Genomic DNA, 22229 nt, shown 5'->3' with positions numbered 1-22229 from the left:
TGTCTCTCTCTCCCCCATGTCTCTCTCTCCCCCGTCTCTCTCTCCCCCGTCTCTCTCTCCCAGTCTCTCTCCCCCAGTCTCTCTCTCTCTCCCCCAGTCTCTCTCTCTCCCCGTCGCTCTCTCTCTCCCCCCGTCTCTCTCTCTCTCCCCGTCTCTCTCTCTCTCTCCCCGTCTCTCTCTCTCTCCCCGTCTCTCTCTCTCTCCCCGTCTCTCTCTCTCCACGTCTCTCTCTCTCTCCCCGTCTCTCTCTCTCCCCGTCTCTCTCTCTCCCCGTCTCTTTCTCTCTCTACCTGCTATCCTCTGTGTCTTCATGCGTCTGGCCTGTATCCTTCCCTTGGCCAGGCGTTGTTTAGCGATTATGCAGCGGATGTGGTCGGCGAATATGAAGTTAGCCTGCAGGATGGGGAGGGGCTTGGCGTGGGGGTTGGACGAGGGCTTGTGGATGATGATATTCAACGCTCTGCTGTCATCCTCTACGCCAGACACCTGCATGTCCTGTGGGGGGAGAGAGAGAGAGAGAGAAACGCTGTTACGGTCTGGTAATGCCAGGTGTTACGGTCTGGTAATGCCAGGCGTTACGGTCTGGTAATGCCAGGCGTTACGGTCTGGTAACGCCAGGCGTTACGGTCTGGTAACGCCAGGCGTTACGGTGGTCTGGTAACGCCAGGCGTTACGGTCTGGTAACGCCAGGCGTTACGGTCTGGTAACGCCAGGCGTGCGGTCTGTGTCAACGCCAGGCGTTACGGTCTGTGCGCCAGGCGTTACGGTCTGTAACGCCAGGCGTTACGGTCTGGTAACGCCAGGCGTTACGGTCTGTGCGCCAGGCGTTACGGTCTGGTAACGCCAGGCGTTACGGTCTGGTAACGCCAGGCGTTACGGTCTGGTAACGCCAGGCGTTACGGTCTGGTAACGCCAGGCGTTACGGTCTGGTAACGCCAGGCGTTACGGTCTGGTAACGCCAGGCGTTACGGTCTGGTAATGCCAGGCGTTACGGTCTTATGTCTGTAATGTCCTGTTTGTTTTGAAGACTAGCTGTTGTCATGACGTCAGCCTGTGTGGAGGGGAGAGGTTAGACTCTTTTGACATGTAATAATCAGGGAGATACTACAGGAAAAACTTAAAAAGGCTAACTGGATCACAGTTGGTCCATAAAAGGCATTTAACATGAACACACAGCTCCCCCTCCCTCCCCCCTCCCTCCCTCCCTCCCCCTCCCTCCCCCCTCCTCCCCCCCCTCCTCCCTCCCCCCTGTCTTACCTGTAGCAGGCCAGCGAACTTGACCACTCCCCAGCCCAGCCGTTTGGTTTCTGGTTCCACCAGGCTCATCTGGTACACGTCCACCGCCAGGAACCTTTGGGCCTGACCGCCCTCCTTACTCACCACCAAACAGGCGATCAGATCGCTGTTATCTACAGGGCGAGACCACAACCACAACCATAACACAACCACAACACAACTAACACCTGTTGCGCACAATGTTCTTACTGTGATATGTGGGTTGTTCCACCCAGCCATCTTTATGATGAATGCACTGGGCTGGAAGTGGCTCTGGATACCAACGTCTGCTAAATGACTAAAAACGTTAAAAAATAAATAAATGTAACAACCCGTTCTTCCTCACCACAACACAGGTTATCAGGTCACTGTTATCTAACAGAACACAACCATGGACACTAACCCGCAAACGTAACCATAAAACAACCAGGTATCTTTTAAATGAGGAGTGTGGGACCACCGTGTCAAGACAGTAGATGAGAGGAAATATGTGGAGGTCAACATTCCATCTTTTTAATATGAGATGTCATGTAAAATGAGTAAAGCCATGATTTCATCGTCAGCGATAAGTGAGGAATTAACGGTCCCAGAATAACCTTTAGTCTACAGAGCCCTGTCATGATTGTGGTTGGAATTCCCCCCCCGGTTTAAACTTAGCTGCAGTGGTAGGAACAAAATCTGCTTTGTCTTCCTCTTCAATGAAACAATGACATCACCGTTACTATCAGATAGACTTAATCATCAACCTCTGTCATACGTCACCATAAGCTTTCTATTAGATAGAGACTTAAACAACCAGTCCCTCCCCAGGTCTCTATTAGATAGACTTAATCAACCGTCCCTCCCCAGCTCTCTATTAGATAGAGACTTAATCAACCAGTCCCTCCCCAGGTCTCTATTAGATAGAGACTTAATCAACCGTCCCTCCCCAGGTCTCTATTAGATAGAGACTTAATCAACCGTCCCTCCCCAGGTCTCTATTAGATAGAGACTTAATCAACCAGTCCCTCCCCAGGTCTCTATTAGATAGAGACTTAATCAACCGTCCCTCCCCAGGTCTCTATTAGATAGAGACTTAATCAACCAGTCCCTCCCCAGGTCTCTATTAGATAGAGACTTAATCAACCGTCCCTCCCCAGCTCTCTATTAGATAGAGACTTAATCAACCGTCCCTCCCCAGGTCTCTATTAGATAGAGACTTAATCAACCAGTCCCTCCCCAGCTCTCTATTAGATAGAGACTTAATCAACCAGTCCCTCCCCAGGTCTCTATTAGATAGAGACTTAAACAACCAGTCCCTCCCCAGGTCTCTATTAGATAGAGACTTAATCAACCAGTCCCTCCCCAGCTCTCTATTAGATAGAGACTTAATCAACCGTCCCTCCCCAGCTCTCTATTAGATAGAGACTTAATCAACCGTCCCTCCCCCAGGTCTCTATTAGATAGAGACTTAATCAACCAGTCCCTCCCCAGGTCTCTATTAGATAGAGACTTAATCAACCAGTCCCTCCCCTAGGTCTCTATTAGATAGAGACTTCATCAACCCGTCCCTCCCCTAGGTCTCTATTAGATAGAGACTTCATCAACCCGTCCCTCCCCAGGTCTCTATTAGATAGAGACTTAATCAACCAGTCCCTCCCCAGGTCTCTATTAGATAGAGACTTAATCAACCGTCCCTCCCCAGGTCTCTATTAGATAGAGACTTAATCAACCGTCCCTCCCCAGCTCTCTATTAGATAGAGACTTAATCAACCAGTCCCTCCCCAGCTCTCTATTAGATAGAGACTTAATCAACCGTCCCTCCCCAGGTCTCTATTAGATAGAGACTTAATCAACCGTCCCTCCCCAGCTCTCTATTAGATAGAGACTTAATCAACCAGTCCCTCCCCAGCTCTCTATTAGATAGAGACTTAATCAACCGTCCCTCCCCAGCTCTCTATTAGATAGAGACTTAATCAACCGTCCCTCCCCAGGTCTCTATTAGATAGACTTAATCAACCGTCCCTCCCCAGGTCTCTATTAGATAGAGACTTAATCAACCAGTCCCTCCCCAGCTCTCTATTAGATAGAGACTTAATCAACCAGTCCCTCCCCAGCTCTCTATTAGATAGAGACTTAATCAACCGTCCCTCCCCAGGTCTCTATTAGATAGAGACTTAATCAACCGTCCCTCCCCAGGTCTCTATTAGATAGAGACTTAATCAACCGTCCCTCCCCAGGTCTGTCTCTGCATCAGAAGGGAAGTGATCAGTGTTTCATTCCGTTTTACCCCTCTCTGAGAGGAAGAACCTTGGTACAGATTGATCTGCTCGATAAGTGTATCAGATTGGGTCAGAGATGAGAGTTGAGTCAGAGGTTTCCACTGAGGGCCTGAACCCCCCTCTGTCTGTTCCAACCTTATAACTGGAACCAACACACAAACACACAGTCTTACTTAGGTCTAGAACATGGTCAGTCTTGATGAGGTCTTCAGAGTGTAACACACAAACACAAAGTCTTACTTAGGTCTAGAATATTGTCAGTCTTGATGAGGTCTTCAGAGTGTAACACACAGTCTTACTTCGGTCTAGAACATGGTCAGTCTTGATGAGGTCTTCAGAGTGTAACACAGTCTTACTTAGGTCTAGAACATGGTCAGTCTTGATGAGGTCTTCAGAGTGTAACACACAAACACACAGTCTTACTTAGGTCTAGAACATGGTCAGTCTTGATGAGGTCTTCAGAGTGTAACACACAAACACACAGTCTTACTTAGGTCTAGAACATGGTCAGTCTTGATGAGGTCTTCAGAGTGTAACACACAGTCTTACTTAGGTCTAGAACATAGTCAGTCTTGATGAGGTCTTCAGAGTGTAACACAGTCTTACTTAGGTCTAGAACATGGTCAGTCTTGATGAGGTCTTCAGAGTGTAACACACAGTCTTACTTAGGTCTAGAACATTGTCAGTCTTGATGAGGTCTTCAGAGTGTAACACACAGTCTTACTTGGTCTAGAACATTATCAGTATTGATGAGGTCTTCAGAGTGTAACACAGTCTTACTTAGGTCTAGAACATGGTCAGTCTTGATGAGGTCTTCAGAGTGTAACACAGTCTTACTTAGGTTTAGAACATGGTCAGTCTTGATGAGGTCTTCAGAGTGTAACACAGAGTCTTACTTAGGTCTAGAACATCGTCAGTCTTGATGAGGTCTTCAGAGTGTAACACACAGTCTTACTTAGGTCTAGAACATGGTCAGTCTTGATGAGGTCTTCAGAGTGTAACACACAAACACACAGTCTTACTTAGGTCTAGAACATGGTCAGTCTTGATGAGGTCTTCAGAGTGTAACACACAGTCTTACTTAGGTCTAGAACATGGTCAGTCTTGATGAGGTCTTCAGAGTGTAACACACAGTCTTACTTAGGTCTAGAACATGGTCAGTCTTGATGAGGTCTTATAATATATAATATAATATGCCATTTAGCAGACGCTTTTATCCAAAGCGACTTACAGTCATGCGTGCATAAATTTTTTGTGTATGGGTGGTCCCGGGGATCGAACCCACTACCTTGGCGTTACAAGCGCCGTGCTCTACCAGCTGAGCTACAGAGGACCACATGGTCAGTCTAGATGAGGTCTTCAGAGTGTAACACACAGTCTTACTTAGGTCTAGAACATGGTCAGTCTTGATGAGGACTTCAGAGTGTAACACACAAACACAGTCTTACTTAGGTTTAAAACATGGTCAGTCTTGATGAGGTCTTCAGAGTGTAACACAGAGTCTTACTTAGGTCTAGAACATGGTCAGTCTTGATGAGGTCTTCAGAGTGTAACACACAAACACACAGTCTTACTTAGGTCTAGAACATTGTCAGTCTTGATGAGGTCTTCAAAGTGTAACACAGTCTTATTTAGGTCTAGAACATGGTCAGTCTGGATGAGGTCTTCAGAGTGTAACACACAGTCTTACTTAGGTCTAGAACATGGTCAGTCTTGATGAGGTCTTCAGAGTGTAACACACAGTCTTACTTAGGTCTAGAACATGGTCAGTCTTGATGAGGTCTTCAGAGTGTAACACACAGTCTTACTTAGGTCTAGAACATGGTCAGTCTTGATGAGGTCTTCAGAGTGTAACACACAGTCTTACTTAGGTCTAGAACATTGTCAGTCTTGATGAGGTCTTCAGAGTGTAACCCAGTATTACTTAGGTCTAGAACATGGTCAGTCTTGATGAGGTCGTCAGAGTGTAACACACAAACACACAGTCTTACTTAGGTATAGAACATTGTCAGTCTTGATGAGGCCTTCAGAGTGTAACACACAGTCTTACTTAGGTCTAAAACATGGTCAGTCTTGATGAGGTCTTCAAAGTGTAACACAGTTTTACTTAGGTCTAGAACATTGTCAGTCTTGATGAGGCCTTCAGAGTGTAACACACAGTCTTACTTAGGTCTAAAACATGGTCAGTCTTGATGAGGTCTTCAAAGTGTAACACAGTCTTACTTAGGTCTAGAACATTGTCAGTCTTGATGAGGTCTTCAGAGTGTAACACACAGTCTTACTTAGGTCTAGAACATTGTCAGTCTTGATGAGGTCTTCAGAGTGTAACACACAGTCTTACTTAGGTCTAGAACATGGTCAGTCTTGATGAGGTCTTCAGAGTGTAACACACAGTCTTACTTAGGTCTAGAACATTGTCAGTCTTGATGAGGTCTTCAGAGTGAAACACACAGTCTTACTTAGGTCTAGAACATTGTCAGTCTTGATGAGGTCTTCAGAGTGTAACACACAGTCTTACTTAGGTCTAGAACGTGGTCAGTCTTGATGAGGTCTTCAGAGTGTAACACACAAACACACAGTCTTAATTAGGTCTAGAACATGGTCAGTCTTGATGAGGTCTTCAGAGTGTAACACACAGTCTTACTTAGGTCTAGAACATTGTCAGTCTTGATGAGGTCTTCAGAGTGTAACACACAGTCTTACTTAGGTCTAGAACATTGTCAGTCTTGATGAGGTCTTCAGAGTGTAACACAGTCTTACTTAGGTCTAGAACATGGTCAGTCTTGATGAGGTCTTCAGAGTGTAACACAGTCTTACTTAGGTCTAGAACATTGTCAGTCTTGATGAGGTCTTCAGAGTGTAACACACAGTCTTATGTCTAGAACATGGTCAGTCTTGAGGTCTTCAGAGTGTAACAAACACACAGTCTTACTTAGGTCTAGAACATAGTCAGTCTTGATGAGGTCTTCAGAGTGTAACACACAGTCTTACTTAGGTCTAGAACATGGTCAGTCTTGATAAGGTCTTCAGAGTGTAACACACAAACACACAGTCTTACTTAGGTCTAGAACGTGGTCAGTCTTGATGAGGTCTTCAGAGTGTAACACACAAACACACAGTCTTAATTAGGTCTAGAACATGGTCAGTCTTGATGAGGTCTTCAGAGTGTAACACACAGTCTTACTTAGGTTTAGAACATGGTCAGTCTTGATGAGGTCTTCAGAGTGTAACACACAGTCTTACTTAGGTCTAGAACATGGTCAGTCTTGATGAGATCTTCAGAGTGTAACACAGTCTTACTTAGGTCTAGAACATGGTCAGTCTTGATGAGGTCTTCAGAGTGTAACACACACACACACAGTCTTACTTAGGTCTAGAACATAGTCAGTCTTGATGAGGTCTTCAGAGTGTAACAAACAGTCTTACTTAGGTCTAGAACATCATCAGTCTTGATGAGGTCTTCAGAGTGTAACACACAGTCTTACTTAGGTCTAGAACATGGTCAGTCTTGACGAGGTCTTCAGAGTGTAACACACAGTCTTATTTAGGTCTAGAACATGGTCAGTCTGGATGAGGTCTTTAGAGTGTAACACACAAACACACAGTCTTACTTAGGTCTAGAACATTGTCAGTCTTGATGAGGCCTTCAGAGTGTAACACACAGTCTTACTTAGGTCTAAAACATGGTCAGTCTTGATGAGGTCTTCAAAGTGTAACACAGTCTTACTTAGGTCTAGAACATTGTCAGTCTTGATGAGGTCTTCAGAGTGTAACACACAGTCTTACTTAGGTCTAGAACATGGTCAGTCTTGATGAGGTCTTCAGAGTGTAACACACAGTCTTACTTAGGTCTAGAACATGGTCAGTCTTGATGAGGTCTTCAGAGTGTAACACACAGTCTTACTTAGGTCTAGAACATGGTCAGTCTTGATGAGGTCTTCAGAGTGTAACACACAGTCTTACTTAGGTCTAGAACATTGTCAGTCTTGATGAGGTCTTCAGAGTGTAACACACAGTCTTACTTAGGTCTAGAACATTGTCAGTCTTGATGAGGTCTTCAGAGTGTAACACACAGTCTTACTTAGGTCTAGAACATGGTCAGTCTTGATGAGGTCTTCAGAGTGTAACACACAGTCTTACTTAGGTCTAGAACATTGTCAGTCTTGATGAGGTCTTCAGAGTGAAACACACAGTCTTACTTAGGTCTAGAACATTGTCAGTCTTGATGAGGTCTTCAGAGTGTAACACACAGTCTTACTTAGGTCTAGAACGTGGTCAGTCTTGATGAGGTCTTCAGAGTGTAACACACAAACACACAGTCTTAATTAGGTCTAGAACATGGTCAGTCTTGATGAGGTCTTCAGAGTGTAACACACAGTCTTACTTAGGTCTAGAACATTGTCAGTCTTGATGAGGTCTTCAGAGTGTAACACACAGTCTTACTTAGGTCTAGAACATTGTCAGTCTTGATGAGGTCTTCAGAGTGTAACACAGTCTTACTTAGGTCTAGAACATGGTCAGTCTTGATGAGGTCTTCAGAGTGTAACACAGTCTTACTTAGGTCTAGAACATTGTCAGTCTTGATGAGGTCTTCAGAGTGTAACACACAGTCTTATGTCTAGAACATGGTCAGTCTTGAGGTCTTCAGAGTGTAACAAACACACAGTCTTACTTAGGTCTAGAACATAGTCAGTCTTGATGAGGTCTTCAGAGTGTAACACACAGTCTTACTTAGGTCTAGAACATGGTCAGTCTTGATAAGGTCTTCAGAGTGTAACACACAAACACACAGTCTTACTTAGGTCTAGAACGTGGTCAGTCTTGATGAGGTCTTCAGAGTGTAACACACAAACACACAGTCTTAATTAGGTCTAGAACATGGTCAGTCTTGATGAGGTCTTCAGAGTGTAACACACAGTCTTACTTAGGTTTAGAACATGGTCAGTCTTGATGAGGTCTTCAGAGTGTAACACACAGTCTTACTTAGGTCTAGAACATGGTCAGTCTTGATGAGATCTTCAGAGTGTAACACAGTCTTACTTAGGTCTAGAACATGGTCAGTCTTGATGAGGTCTTCAGAGTGTAACACACACACACACAGTCTTACTTAGGTCTAGAACATAGTCAGTCTTGATGAGGTCTTCAGAGTGTAACAAACAGTCTTACTTAGGTCTAGAACATCATCAGTCTTGATGAGGTCTTCAGAGTGTAACACACAGTCTTACTTAGGTCTAGAACATGGTCAGTCTTGACGAGGTCTTCAGAGTGTAACACACAGTCTTATTTAGGTCTAGAACATGGTCAGTCTGGATGAGGTCTTTAGAGTGTAACACACAAACACACAGTCTTACTTAGGTCTAGAACATTGTCAGTCTTGATGAGGCCTTCAGAGTGTAACACACAGTCTTACTTAGGTCTAAAACATGGTCAGTCTTGATGAGGTCTTCAAAGTGTAACACAGTCTTACTTAGGTCTAGAACATTGTCAGTCTTGATGAGGTCTTCAGAGTGTAACACACAGTCTTACTTAGGTCTAGAACATGGTCAGTCTTGATGAGGTCTTCAGAGTGTAACACACAGTCTTACTTAGGTCTAGAACATGGTCAGTCTTGATGAGGTCTTCAGAGTGTAACACACAGTCTTACTTAGGTCTAGAACATGGTCAGTCTTGATGAGGTCTTCAGAGTGTAACACACAGTCTTACTTAGGTCTAGAACATGGTCAGTCTTGATGAGGTCTTCAGAGTGTAACACACAGTCTTACTTAGGTCTAGAACATTGTCAGTCTTGATGAGGTCTTCAGAGTGTAACCCAGTATTACTTAGGTCTAGAACATGGTCAGTCTTGATGAGGTCGTCAGAGTGTAACACACAAACACACAGTCTTACTTAGGTCTAAAACATGGTCAGTCTTGATGAGGTCTTCAAAGTGTAACACAGTCTTACTTAGGTCTAGAACATTGTCAGTCTTGATGAGGCCTTCAGAGTGTAACACACAGTCTTACTTAGGTCTAAAACATGGTCAGTCTTGATGAGGTCTTCAAAGTGTAACACAGTCTTACTTAGGTCTAGAACATTGTCAGTCTTGATGAGGTCTTCAGAGTGTAACACACAGTCTTACTTAGGTCTAGAACATTGTCAGTCTTGATGAGGTCTTCAGAGTGTAACACACAGTCTTACTTAGGTCTAGAACATGGTCAGTCTTGATGAGGTCTTCAGAGTGTAACACACAGTCTTACTTAGGTCTAGAACATGGTCAGTCTTGATGAGGTCTTCAGAGTGTAACACACAGTCTTACTTAGGTCTAGAACATGGTCAGTCTTGATGAGGTCTTCAGAGTGTAACACACATTCTTACTTAGGTCTAGAACATGGTCAGTCTTGATGAGGTCTTCAGAGTGTAACACACAGTCTTACTTAGGTCTAGAACATGGTCAGTCTTGATGAGGTCTTCAGAGTGTAACACACAGTCTTACTTAGGTCTAGAACATGGTCAGTCTTGATGAGGTCTTCAGAGTGTAACACACAGTCTTACTTAGGTCTAGAACATGGTCAGTCTTGATGAGGTCTTCAGAGTGTAACACACAGTCTTACTTAGGTCTAGAACATGGTCAGTCTTGATGAGGTCTTCAGAGTGTAACACACAGTCTTACTTAGGTCTAGAACATGGTCAGTCTTGATGAGGTCTTCAGAGTGTAACACACAGTCTTACTTAGGTCTAGAACATGGTCAGTCTTGATGAGGTCTTCAGAGTGTAACACACAAACACACAATCTTACTTAGGTCTAGAACATCGTCAGTCTTGATGAGGTCTTCAGAGCGTGTGAGAGGAAGCTGTGTCTCTGGTTCTCCCTGCAGCTGAAGAGATAATGATCTCAACATGAAGAACACACGGATGGCCTGTAGAAGAGAACACAGGTCACTAACGTATTCAACACAGAGTGGCTGGGTCAGTGTGTGTTTGTCTCAGTGTGTGTTTGTCTCAGTGTGTGTGTGTGTGTGTCTCAGTGTGTGTGTGTGTGTGTCAGTGTGTGTTTGTCTCAGTGTGTGTTTGTCTCAGTGTGTGTTTGTCTCAGTGTGTGTTTGTGTCTCAGTGTGTGTTTGTGTCTCAGTGTGTGTTTGTCTCAGTGTGTGTGTGTCTCAGTGTGTGTTTGTCTCAGTGTGTGTGTGTCTCAGTGTGTGTGTCTCAGTGTGTGTTTGTCTCAGTGTGTGTTTGTCTCAGTGTGTGTGTGTCTCAGTGTGTGTGTCTCAGTGTGTGTTTGTCTCAGTGTGTGTTTGTCTCAGTGTGTGTTTGTCTCAGTGTGTGTGTGTCTCAGTGTGGGTGTCTCAGTGTGGGTGTCTCAGTGTGGGTGTCTCAGTGTGTGTCTCAGTGTGTGTGTGTCTCAGTGTGTGTTTGTCTCAGTGTGTGTGTGTCTCAGTGTGTGTGTCTCAGTGTGTGTTTGTCTCAGTGTGTGTGTGTCTCAGTGTGTGGGTGTCTCAGTGTGTGGGTGTCTCAGTGTGTGTGTCTCAGTGTGGGTGTCTCAGTGTGTGTCTCAGTGTGTGTGTGTCTCAGTGTGTGTGTGTCTCAGTGTGTGTTTGTCTCGTGTGTCTCAGTGTGTGTGTGTGTCTCAGTGTGTGTGTGTGTCTCCGTGTGTGTGTGTGTGTGTGTCTCCGTGTGTGTGTGTGTGTGTCTCAGTGTGTGTGTGTGTGTGTGTCTCCGTGTGTGTGTGTGTGTGTGTGTGTGTGTGTGTGTGTGTGTGTGTGTGTGTGTGTGTGTGTGTGTGTGTGTGTGTGTGTGTGTGTGTGTGTACCCGTCTGGTCTTCTCTACTCCTCCACAGGGCAGTCTCTTAACGAAGTCTATCCCAGTCAGAGGAGTCCCAGTAGGAGGAAGCAACACGGATGCATCCATCATCAGGTACTCCACGTTCAGGGGCTTACTCTGGAGAGGGAACGACACACACTCTATAATACTCTACTGGAATCCACAAATCACATTACATCATAAAGGACTCAAACATTTCAAAAGGTATGGATGGGTGCATGGACACTTAAGGACACAAAAAGCACCTTCTCCATACAGCGAGACTGACCATAACAGCTGAAACAGAGCAGTGCCTTCTCCTCCATACAGCTAGACTGACCATAACAGCTGAAACAGAGCAGTACCTTCTCCTCCATACAGCTAGACTGACCATAACAGCTGAAACAGAGCAGTACCTTCTCCTCCATACAGCTAGACTGACCATAACAGCTGAAACAGAGCAGTACCTTCTCCTCCATACAGCTAGACTGACCATAACAGCTGAAACAGAGCAGTACCTTCTCCTCCATACAGCTAGACTGACCATAACAGCTGAAACAGAGTAGTACCTTCTCCATACAGCTAGACTGACCATAACAGCTGAAACAGAGCAGTACCTTCTCCTCCATACAGCTAGACTGACCATAACAGCTGAAACAGAGCAGTACCTTCTCCTCCATACAGCTAGACTGACCATAACAGCTGAAACAGAGCAGTAACTTCTCCTCCATACAGCTAGACTGACCATAACAGCTGAAACAGAGCAGTACCTTCTCCTCCATACAGCTAGACTGACCATAACAGCTGAAACAGAGCAGTACCTTCTTCTCCATACAGCTAGACTGACCATAACAGCTGAAACAGAGCAGTACCTTCTCCATACAGCTAGACTGACCATAACAGCTGAAACAGAGCAGTACCTTCTCCTCCATACAGCTAGACTGACCATAACAGCTGAAACAGAGCAGTACCTTCTCCTCCATACAGCTAGACTGACCATAACAGCTGAAACAGAGCAGTACCTTCTCCTCCATACAGCTAGACTGTCCATAACAGCTGAAACAGAGCAGTACCTTCTCCATACAGCTAGACTGACCATAACAGCTGAAACAGAGCAGTACCTTCTCCTCCATACAGCTAGACTGACCATAACAGCTGAAACAGAGCAGTACCTTCTCCTCCATACAGCTAGACTGACCATAACAGCTGAAACAGAGCAGTACCTTCTCCTCCATACAGCTAGACTGACCATAACAGCTGAAACAGAGCAGTACCTTCTCCTCCATACAGCTAGACTGACCATAACAGCTGAAACAGAGCAGTACCTTCTCCATACAGCTAGACTGACCATAACAGCTGAAACAGAGCAGTACCTTCTCCATACAGCTAGACTGACCATAACAGCTGAAACAGAGCAGTACCTTCTCCTCCATACAGCTAGACTGACCATAACAGCTGAAACAGAGCAGTACCTTCTCCTCCATACAGCTAGACTGACCATAACAGCTGAAACAGAGCAGTACCTTCTCCTCCATACAGCTAGACTGACCATAACAGCTGAAACAGAGCAGTACCTTCTCCATACAGCTAGACTGACCATAACAGCTGAAACAGAGCAGTACCTTCTCCATACAGCTAGACTGACCATAACAGCTGAAACAGAGCAGTACCTTCTCCATACAGCTAGACTGACCATAACAGCTGAAACAGAGCAGTACCTTCTCCTCCATACAGCTAGACTGACCATAACAGCTGAAACAGAGCAGTACCTTCTCCATACAGCTAGACTGACCATAACAGCTGAAACAGAGCAGTACCTTCTCCATACAGCTAGACTGACCATAACAGCTGAAACAGAGCAGTACCTTCTCCTCCATACAGCTAGACTGACCATAACAGCTGAAACAGAGCAGTACCTTCTCCTCCATACAGCTAGACTGACCATAACAGCTGAAACAGAGCAGTACCTTCTCCATACAGCTAGACTGACCATAACAGCTGAAACAGAGCAGTACCTTCTCCTCCATACAGCTAGACTGACCATAACAGCTGAAACAGAGCAGTACCTTCTCCTCCATACAGCTAGACTGACCATAACAGCTGAAACAGAGCAGTACCTTCTCCATACAGCTAGACTGACCATAACAGCTGAAACAGAGCAGTACCTTCTCCTCCATACAGCTAGACTGACCATAACAGCTGAAACAGAGCAGTACCTTTGTCATGATGAGTTTTCTAGGTATCAAGTGATTACGAATGTAAGGATGTACATGGTCCTCTGTAGCTCAATTGGTAGAGCACGGCGCTTGTAACGCCAAAGGTAGTGGGTTCGATCCCCAGGACCACCCATACACAAAAATGTATGCACGCATGACTGTAAGTCGCTTTGGATAAAAGCGTCTGCTAAATGGCACATTATTATTATTATTATTATTATGTACTTCGACACTTTTGATGAGGAGTTGATGTAAATGTTTTATTAGTCGTTACCATGGTTAGTTATAACAGACATTTGGGATTCACTCTCTCTTATACAGCCTGTTACAAACTTCTCCTCGACCATCTGGTAATCATCGTGGGCCCATCCCTTTCTCTGTTGTTATTACCCTTTTCCCCCAGGTCATTATATCCTGTCCATCAATCACGCTACCCTAAACATTTATTTTTTAGTCATTTAGCAGACGCTCTTATCCAGAGCGACTTACAGGAGCAATTTAGGGTTAAGTGCCTTGCTCAAGGGGCACAGACAGATTTTTCAACCTAGTCAGCTCGGGGGGATTAGAACCAGCGACCTTTCGGTTACTGGGCACAACGCTCTTAACCACTAAGCCACCTGCGGGACCAAACATCATTAATCTCCTTTGACATAACGGAATGTAGACTTTCTGGCACCAAACCAATGTATATACTAACTCTTTCCTGGTCCCCCACGATACTATGACATCATTACACCATAAAAAAAAACATCATATCAACCTTCTTCTCCATACACACAATACCCCCATAATGTCAAAGTAGAATAATGTTTTCGAAAATGTTTACAAATAAAAAAAATAAAAAAAATGAAAAGCTGAAATGTCTTTGAGTCAATAAGTATTCTACCCCCTTTGTTATGGCAAGCCTAAATAAGTTCAGGAGTAAAAAATGTGCTTAACAAGTCACATAATAAGTTGCATGGTTCAGTCTTCTTTCCACCAGACACTGGGAGACGAATTCACCTTTCAGCAGGACAATAACCTAAAACACAAGGCCAAATATACACTGGAGTTGCTTTCCAAGACGACGGTGAATGTTCCTGAGTGGCCTAGTTACAGTTTGAACTTAACTTAAATCGACTTGAAAAATCTACGGCAAGAAAAGACTTGAAAATGGTTGTCTAGCAAAGATCAACAACCAATTTGACAGAGCTTGAAGAATTTTGAAAAGAATAATGAATGTTGCACAATCCAGGTGTGGAAAGCTCTGAGAGACTAACCCAGAAAGACTCACAGCTGTAATTACTGCCAAAGGGGGATTCTAACACGTGTTGACTCAGGGGTGTGTGAATACTTATGGAAATGAGATATTTCTGTATTTCATTTTTCAAAATCATGTTTTCACTTTGTCATTATGGGGTATTGTGTGTAGATGGGTGAGAGAGAAAAAAAATTGGGAAAATCTTTTTGAATACAGGCTGTAAACACAACAAAATGCGGAATAAGTCAAGGGGTCTGAATACTTCCTGAAGGCGCTGTACGTGGCCGATGACTGTCAGACATCAATGCCACCGACTTGCACTTTTATCCAAGGCTGTCCAAGAGCGATACGAGAGGCTGGTTTTTTAATAAGAAGCCTGCTTCATGTAGCAGTTGAATGGGGCGGCAGGTAGCTTTAGTGGTTAAGAGCGTTGTGCCCAGTAACAGAAAGGTCTCTGGTTCTAATCCCCCCCGAGCCGACTAGGTTGAAAAAAATCTGTCGATGTGCCCTTGAGCAAGGCACTTAACCCTAATTGCTCCTGTTAAGTCGCTCTGGATAAGAGCGTCTGCTAAATGACTAACATGTAAATGTAATGAGCACCTGCCTCCACAACAACATCTGGCTTATACAAGAACGCACACGCACACACACACACACACACACACACACACACACACACACACACACACAGATTATTCACAGAACTATAACGCAGGAAAGTCATAACAACACAAAGAGAACATGTGTGTGTGTGTGCGTGTGTGTGCGTGTGTGTGTGAGAGAGAGACAGGTGGACTAACCGTCATGCTCCTGTACTCGTCTTCAAACATGTCCAGGAAGATCTCCTCCCCCTGAGAGGAAGAGAGACACGGAGAGAGATCAAGGAAGAGAGATAAATAGAGAGAGAGAGAGAAATAGAGAGAGAGAAAGAGATACAAAATTAGTTAAATTGAGTTGAAACTAAAAAGGGAAAGTGAATCATGTCACTATTGCTTCTTTAAATAATCTGAAACATGGTGACTAGACTCCTCTTTAAATAATCTGAAACATGGTGTCTAGACTCCTCTTTAAATCATCTGAAACATGGTGACTAGACTCCTCTTTAAATCATCTGAAACATGGTGACTAGACTCCTCTTTAAATCATCTGAAACATGGTGACTAGACTCCTCTTTAAATCATCTGAAACATGGTGACTAGACTCCTCTTTAAATAATCTGAAACATGGTGACTAGACTCCTCTTTAAATAATCTGAAACATGGTGACTAGACTCCTCTTTAAATAATCTGAAACATGGTGACTAGACTCCTCTTTAAATCATCTGAAACATGGTGACTAGACTCCTCTTTAAATCATCTGAAACATGGTGACTAGACTCCTCTTTAAATCATCTGAAACATGGTGACTAGACTCCTCTTTAAATAATCTGGAACATGGTGACTAGACTCCTCTTTAAATAATCTGAAACATGGTGACTAGACTCCTCTTTAAATCATCTGAAACATGGTGTCTAGACTCCTCTTTAAATAATCTGAAACATGGTGACTAGACTCCTCTTTAAATCATCTGAAACATGGTGACTAGACTCCTCTTTAAATCATCTGAAACATGGTGACTAGACTCCTCTTTAAATCATCTGAAACATGGTGTCTAACTCCTCTTTAAATAATCTGAAACATGGTGACTAGACTCCTCTTTAAATCATCTGAAACATGGTGACTAGACTCCTCTTTAAATCATCTGAAACATGGTGACTAGACTCCTCTTTAAATCATCTGAAACATGGTGACTAGACTCCTCTTTAAATCATCTGAAACATGGTGACTAGACTCCTCTTTAAATCATCTGAAACATGGTGACTAGACTCCTCTTTAAATCATCTGAAACATGGTGACTAGACTCCTCTTTAAATCATCTGAAACATGGTGACTAGACTCCTCTTTAAATCATCTGAAACATGGTGACTATGCCAAACGGATCTAGACTCTAGTGGTGATTGGTGAATCACATCTACAGTCCAGGGGGTCAGGGTTCAGTTCATTAACAGCTACAGAGAAGGTCTGGCTGGCAACACAGTTTCTTTACAGGAAACTACAGAGGAGTTCCTTTACAGGAAACAAATTCAAGTTTCAAGTTTTAAATGTCACGTGCACAAGTACAGTGAAATGCCTTTCTCGCCAGCTCTAAACCCAACAACGCACTAATCAATGTAGCACTAGAAATAACACAAGGTAGAACAAAAACACACTAGAAATAAAGAAAAGTTAGAAGCTATATACAGGGTCAGCCCTAACCACTACAGCCCTAACCCCTACAGCCCTAACCCCTACAGCCCTAACCCCTACAGCCCTAATCCTAACCCTTACAGCCCTAACCCCTACAGCCCTAACCCCTAACCCCTACAGCCCTAACCCTAACCCCTACAGCCCTAACCCCTATAGCCCTAACCCTAACCCCTACAGCCCTAACCCCTACAGCCCTAACCCCTACAGCCCTAACCCCTACAGCCCTAACCCAAACCCTACAGCCCTAACCCCTACAGCCCTAACCCCTACAGCCCTAATCCTAACCCTTACAGCCCTAACCCCTACAGCCCTAACCCCTAACCCCTACAGCCCTAACCCCTAACCCCCTACAGCCCTAACCCCTACAGCCCTAACCCTACAGCCCCTAACCCCTACAGCCCTACAGCCCTAACCCCTAACCCCTACAGCCCCTAACCCCCTACAGCCCTAACCCTACAGCCCTAACCCCTACAGCCCTAACCCCTAACCCCTACAGCCCTAACCACTACAGCCCTAACCCCTAACCCCTACAGCCCTAACCCCTACATCCCTAACCCCTACAGCCCTAACCCCTACAGCCCTAACCCCTACAGCCCTAACCCTAACCCCTACAGCCCTAACCCTAACCCCTACAGCCCTAACCCCTACAGCCCTAACCCTAACCCCTACAGCCCTAACCCCTACAGCCCTAACCCCTACAGCCCTAACCCTAACCCCTACAGCCCTAACCCCTACAGCCCTAACCCCTACAGCCCTAACCCCTACAGCCCTAACCCCCTACAGCCCTAACCCCTACAGCCCTAACCCTAACCCCTACAGCCCTAACCCCTACAGCCCTAACCACTACAGCCCAAACCCCTACAGCCCTAATCCCTACAGCCCTAACCCCTACAGCCCTAACCCTAACCCCTACAGCCCTAACCCCTACAACCCTAACCCTAACCCCTACAGCCCTAACCCCTAACCCCTACAGCCCTAACCCCTACAGCCCTAACCCTAACCCCTACAGCCCTAACCCTAACCCCTACAGCCCTAACCCCTACAGCCCTAACCCCTAACCCCTACAGCCCTAACCCCTACAGCCCCTAACCCCTACAGCCCCTAACCCCCTACAGCCCTAACCCCTACAGCCCTGACCCCTACAGCCCTAACCCTAACCCCTACAGCCCTAACCCCTACAGCCCTGACCCCTACAGCCCTAACCTCTACAGCCCTAACCCCTAACCCCTAACCCCTACAGCCCTAACCCCTAACCCCTACAGCCCTAACCCCTATAGCCCTAACCCCTACAGCCCTAACCCCTACAGCCCTAACCACTACAGCCCTAACCCCTACAGCCCTAACCCCTACAGCCCTAACCCCTACAGCCCTAACCCTAACCCCTACAGCCCTAACCACTACAGCCCTAACCCCTACAGCCCTAACCCCTACAGCCCTAACCCCTACAGCCCTAACCCTAACCCCTACAGCCCTAACCCCTACAGCCATAAACCCTACAGCCCTACAGCCCTAACCCCTACAGCCCTAACCCCTACAGCCCTAACCCCTACAGCCCTAACCCCTACAGCCCTAATCCTAACCCTTACAGCCCTAACCCCTACAGCCCTAACCCCTACAGCCCTAACCCCTACAGCCCTAACCCCTACAGCCCTAACCCCTAACCCCCTACAGCCCTAACCCCCTACAGCCCTAACCCCTACAGCCCTAACCCCTACAGCCCCTAACCCCTAACCCCTACAGCCATAACCCCTACAGCCCTAATCCTAACCCTTACAGCCCTAACCCCTACAGCCCTAACCCCTACAGCCCTAACCCCTACAGCCCTAACCCTAACCCTAACAGCCCTAACCCCTACAACCCTAACCCCTACAGCCCTAACCCCTACAGCCCTAACCCTAACCCCTACAGCCCTAACCCCTACAGCCCCTAACCCCTACAGCCCTAACCCCTACAGCCCTAACCCCTACAGCCCTAACCCCTACAGCCCTAACCCCTACAGCCCTGACCCCTACAGCCCTAACCCCTACAGCCCTAACCCCTACAGCCCTAACCCCTACAGCCCTAATCCCTACACCCCTAACCCCTACAGCCCTAACCCCTACAGCCCTAGCCCTAACCCCTACAGCCCTAACCCCTACAGCCCTAACCCCTACAGCCCTAACTCCTAACCCCTACAGCCCTAACCCCTACAGCCCTAACCCTAACCCCTACAGCCCTAACCCCTACAGCCCTAACCCCTACAGCCCTAACCCCTACAGCCCTAACCCCTACAGCCCTAACCCCTACAGCCCTGACCCCTACAGCCCTAACCCCTACAGCCCTAACCCCTACAGCCCTAACCCCTACAGCCCTGACCCCTACAGCCCTAACTCCTAACCCCTACAGCCCTAACCCTAACCCCTACAGCCCTAACCCCTACAGCAGGGATCATCAACTAGATTCAGCCGCGGGCCAATTTTTAATTGAGTGGATGGTCAGGGGGCCGGAACATAAATGCAAAATTGACCGCAAGAAGCCGAAACAGATATAATATTGAACCCCCCCACACCCCACCCAAAGCCCCCCTACACTAACTAACCCATACCCTTTCAGCCTGACAGGAGATACACCAAAGGCATTACTGGGGAGAAACTGAGTTAAGCTCTACACTGGTGTTGTAAAAACACCAGACCCAAGTGTGTGAGAGGAACACTGGCTTTGTAGACGTGTTTTCCTACATTATCAGGAACACAATGTCCCTCACAAGGCACCAGAACGCCTTGACAAGGTAGGATAACAAGAATGAAGGCTTAACGTGTGTGTACGTGTGTGTATGTGTGTATGTGTGTGTGTGTGTATGTGTGTGTGTGTGTGTGTACACGTTCTCCTACATTATCAGGAACACAATGTCCCTCACAAGTTACCAGAACGCCTTGACAAGGTAGGAAAACAAGAATGAAGGCTTAACGTGTGTGTGTGTGTGTGTACGTGTATGTGTATGTGTGTGTGTGTGTGTGTGTGTGTGTGTGTGTGTGTGTGTGTGTGTGTGTGTGTGTGTTTAGAGGAAAACTTACCTTATAGAAGCGTCGTAGCAGATGCAGACTCTCTTCTCTGGCTCCCTGAAACACACAGAATACACATCACACTTACTGGGTAGTTCTGAACACACACTCCTCGACACCACACACACTCCTCAACCAGGAGACAGACAGAGAGACACAGACAGACAGACAGACAGACAGAGACAGAGAGAGAGAGACAGCCAGAGAGACAGAGAAATAGCCATAGAGACAGCCAGAGAGACAGAGAGACAGCCAGAGAGACAGCCAGAGAGACAGCCAGAGAGACAGTCAGAGAGACAGCCAGAGAGACAGAGAGACAGCCAGAGAGACAGCCAGAGAGACAGCCAGAGAGACAGTCAGACAGCCAGAGAGACAGCCAGAGAGACAGTCAGACAGCCAGAGAGACAGCCAGACAGCCAGAGAGACAGCCAGAGAGACAGAGAGACAGCCAGAGAGACAGCTAGAGAGACAGCCAGAGAGACAGCCAGAGAGACAGCCAGAGAGACAGTCAGAGAGACAGCCAGAGAGACAGCCAGAGAGACAGCCAGAGAGACAGTCAGACAGCCAGAGAGACAGCCAGAGAGACAGCCAGAGAGACAGCCAGAGAGACCAAAGACCTGATATACAGGTAACTGCCAAAATACTAACGTAAAAGTGTCTTAACAGGGCGTTGGGCCACAAGCCAAAACAGCTTCAATGCACCTTGGCATAGATTCTACAAGGAACTCTACGACACCATTCTTCCACGAGGAATTCCATCATTTGGTGTTTTGTTGATGGTGGTGGAAAACGCTGTCTCAGGCGCCGCTCCAGAACCTCCCGTAAGTGTTGAATTGGGTTGAGGTACTGGTGGCAGACGGCCATGGCACACAGTTTACACCACTCATGCTCATTAAACCATTCAGGGACCACTCAAGCCCTGTGTCATCCTAACGGGGCACAGCCATGACAGGCAAAATAACGGTCTACCCAGCATTTTTTATACATGACTGTGGAAGCACACTTTGTGTCCCCCATTTCCTCAAGGGTTTCCTTTATTCTGTTAGTTACCTGTATCTCAGCACTGGCAGAGCCAGAGACATTAGATCCTGTCATTCACAGGGTTTCAAGAACAAACATTCCTTCATGGGTTAAAGTGGTATTCCAATAATAAAATCAGCCAGAGACATTAGATGGTCATCCTCGTGAAGTAGAGAGGAAATAGTGGAGTACTATTGTGCAGGTACCAGGAATGGGGGAGGAAGCAGGAAGGAATGGGGGAGGAAGCAGGAAGGAATGGGGGATGATGTCATTCAGGGCTGTTATGAACAATACTTCCTGGTTAAAAAGGTTGCTATTCCAATTAAAACAAACAGACTATTTTGTGACAAGAGTCAGAGATTCCATTGTGGTGCAAGAAAGAAAATACTGGAATTAAATTATTCATTTAACAAGAAGAGGAGGAGGAGGAGGAGGATGAGTGTTGCAAAGAAAACAAATGTCATACAGAGAGAGAGGAGGGTATTGGGCTGGGGTCCAGAGAGGAGGGTATTGGGCTGGGGTCCAGAGAGGAGGGTATTGGGCTGGGGTCCAGAGAGGAGGGTATTGGGCTGGGGTCCAGAGAGGAGGGTATAGGGCTGGGGTCCAGAGAGGAGGGTATTGGGCTGGGGTCCAGAGAGGAGGGTATTGGGCTGGGGTCCAGAGAGGAGGGTATTGAGGTGGGGTCCAGAGAGGAGGGTATTGGGCTGGGGTCCAGAGAGGAGGGTATTGGGCTGGGGTCCAGAGAGGAGGGTATTGGGCTGGGGTCCAGAGAGGAGGGTATTGGGCTGGGGTCCAGAGAGGAGGGTATAGGACTGGGGTCCAGAGAGGAGGGTATTGGGCTGGGGTCCAGAGAGGAGGGTATTGGACTGGGGTCCAGAGAGGAGGGTATTGGGCTGGGGTCCAGAGAGGAGGGCTGGGGTCCAGAGAGGAGGGTATTGGACTGGGGTCCAGAGAGGAGGGTATTGGACTGGGGTCCAGAGAGGAGGGTATTGGGCTGGGGTCCAGAGAGGAGGGTATTGGGCTGGGGTCCAGAGAGGAGGGTATAGGGCTGGGGTCCAGAGAGGAGGGCTGGGGTCCAGAGAGGAGGGGATTGGGCTGGGGTCCAGAGAGGAGG

At 46.5% G+C, this 22229-nt stretch overlaps 1 protein-coding gene across 1 annotated transcript in view; it reads right to left on the bottom strand.

Moving 5' to 3' along the window:
* The window catches only part of LOC121557203 (protein CLEC16A), a gene marked incomplete at its 5' end in the record, with an annotated part of 117115 nt that overhangs the window by 12391 nt on the left and 82495 nt on the right, over positions 1-22229 (bottom strand). Inside the window, 6 exons of the mRNA XM_045217252.1 lie at positions 291-495; positions 1258-1409; positions 10312-10432; positions 11323-11451; positions 15570-15620; positions 20108-20152. Of these exons, the coding sequence (XP_045073187.1) occupies positions 291-495; positions 1258-1409; positions 10312-10432; positions 11323-11451; positions 15570-15620; positions 20108-20152 (703 nt within the window). The remainder of the gene's footprint in view (positions 1-290; positions 496-1257; positions 1410-10311; positions 10433-11322; positions 11452-15569; positions 15621-20107; positions 20153-22229) is intronic.

The sequence above is a fragment of the Coregonus clupeaformis genome, unplaced genomic scaffold, assembly GCF_020615455.1.
Source record: "Coregonus clupeaformis isolate EN_2021a unplaced genomic scaffold, ASM2061545v1 scaf0981, whole genome shotgun sequence".
NCBI lineage: Eukaryota > Metazoa > Chordata > Actinopteri > Salmoniformes > Salmonidae > Coregonus > Coregonus clupeaformis.
This window is presented reverse-complemented; position numbering and strand designations above follow the sequence as displayed.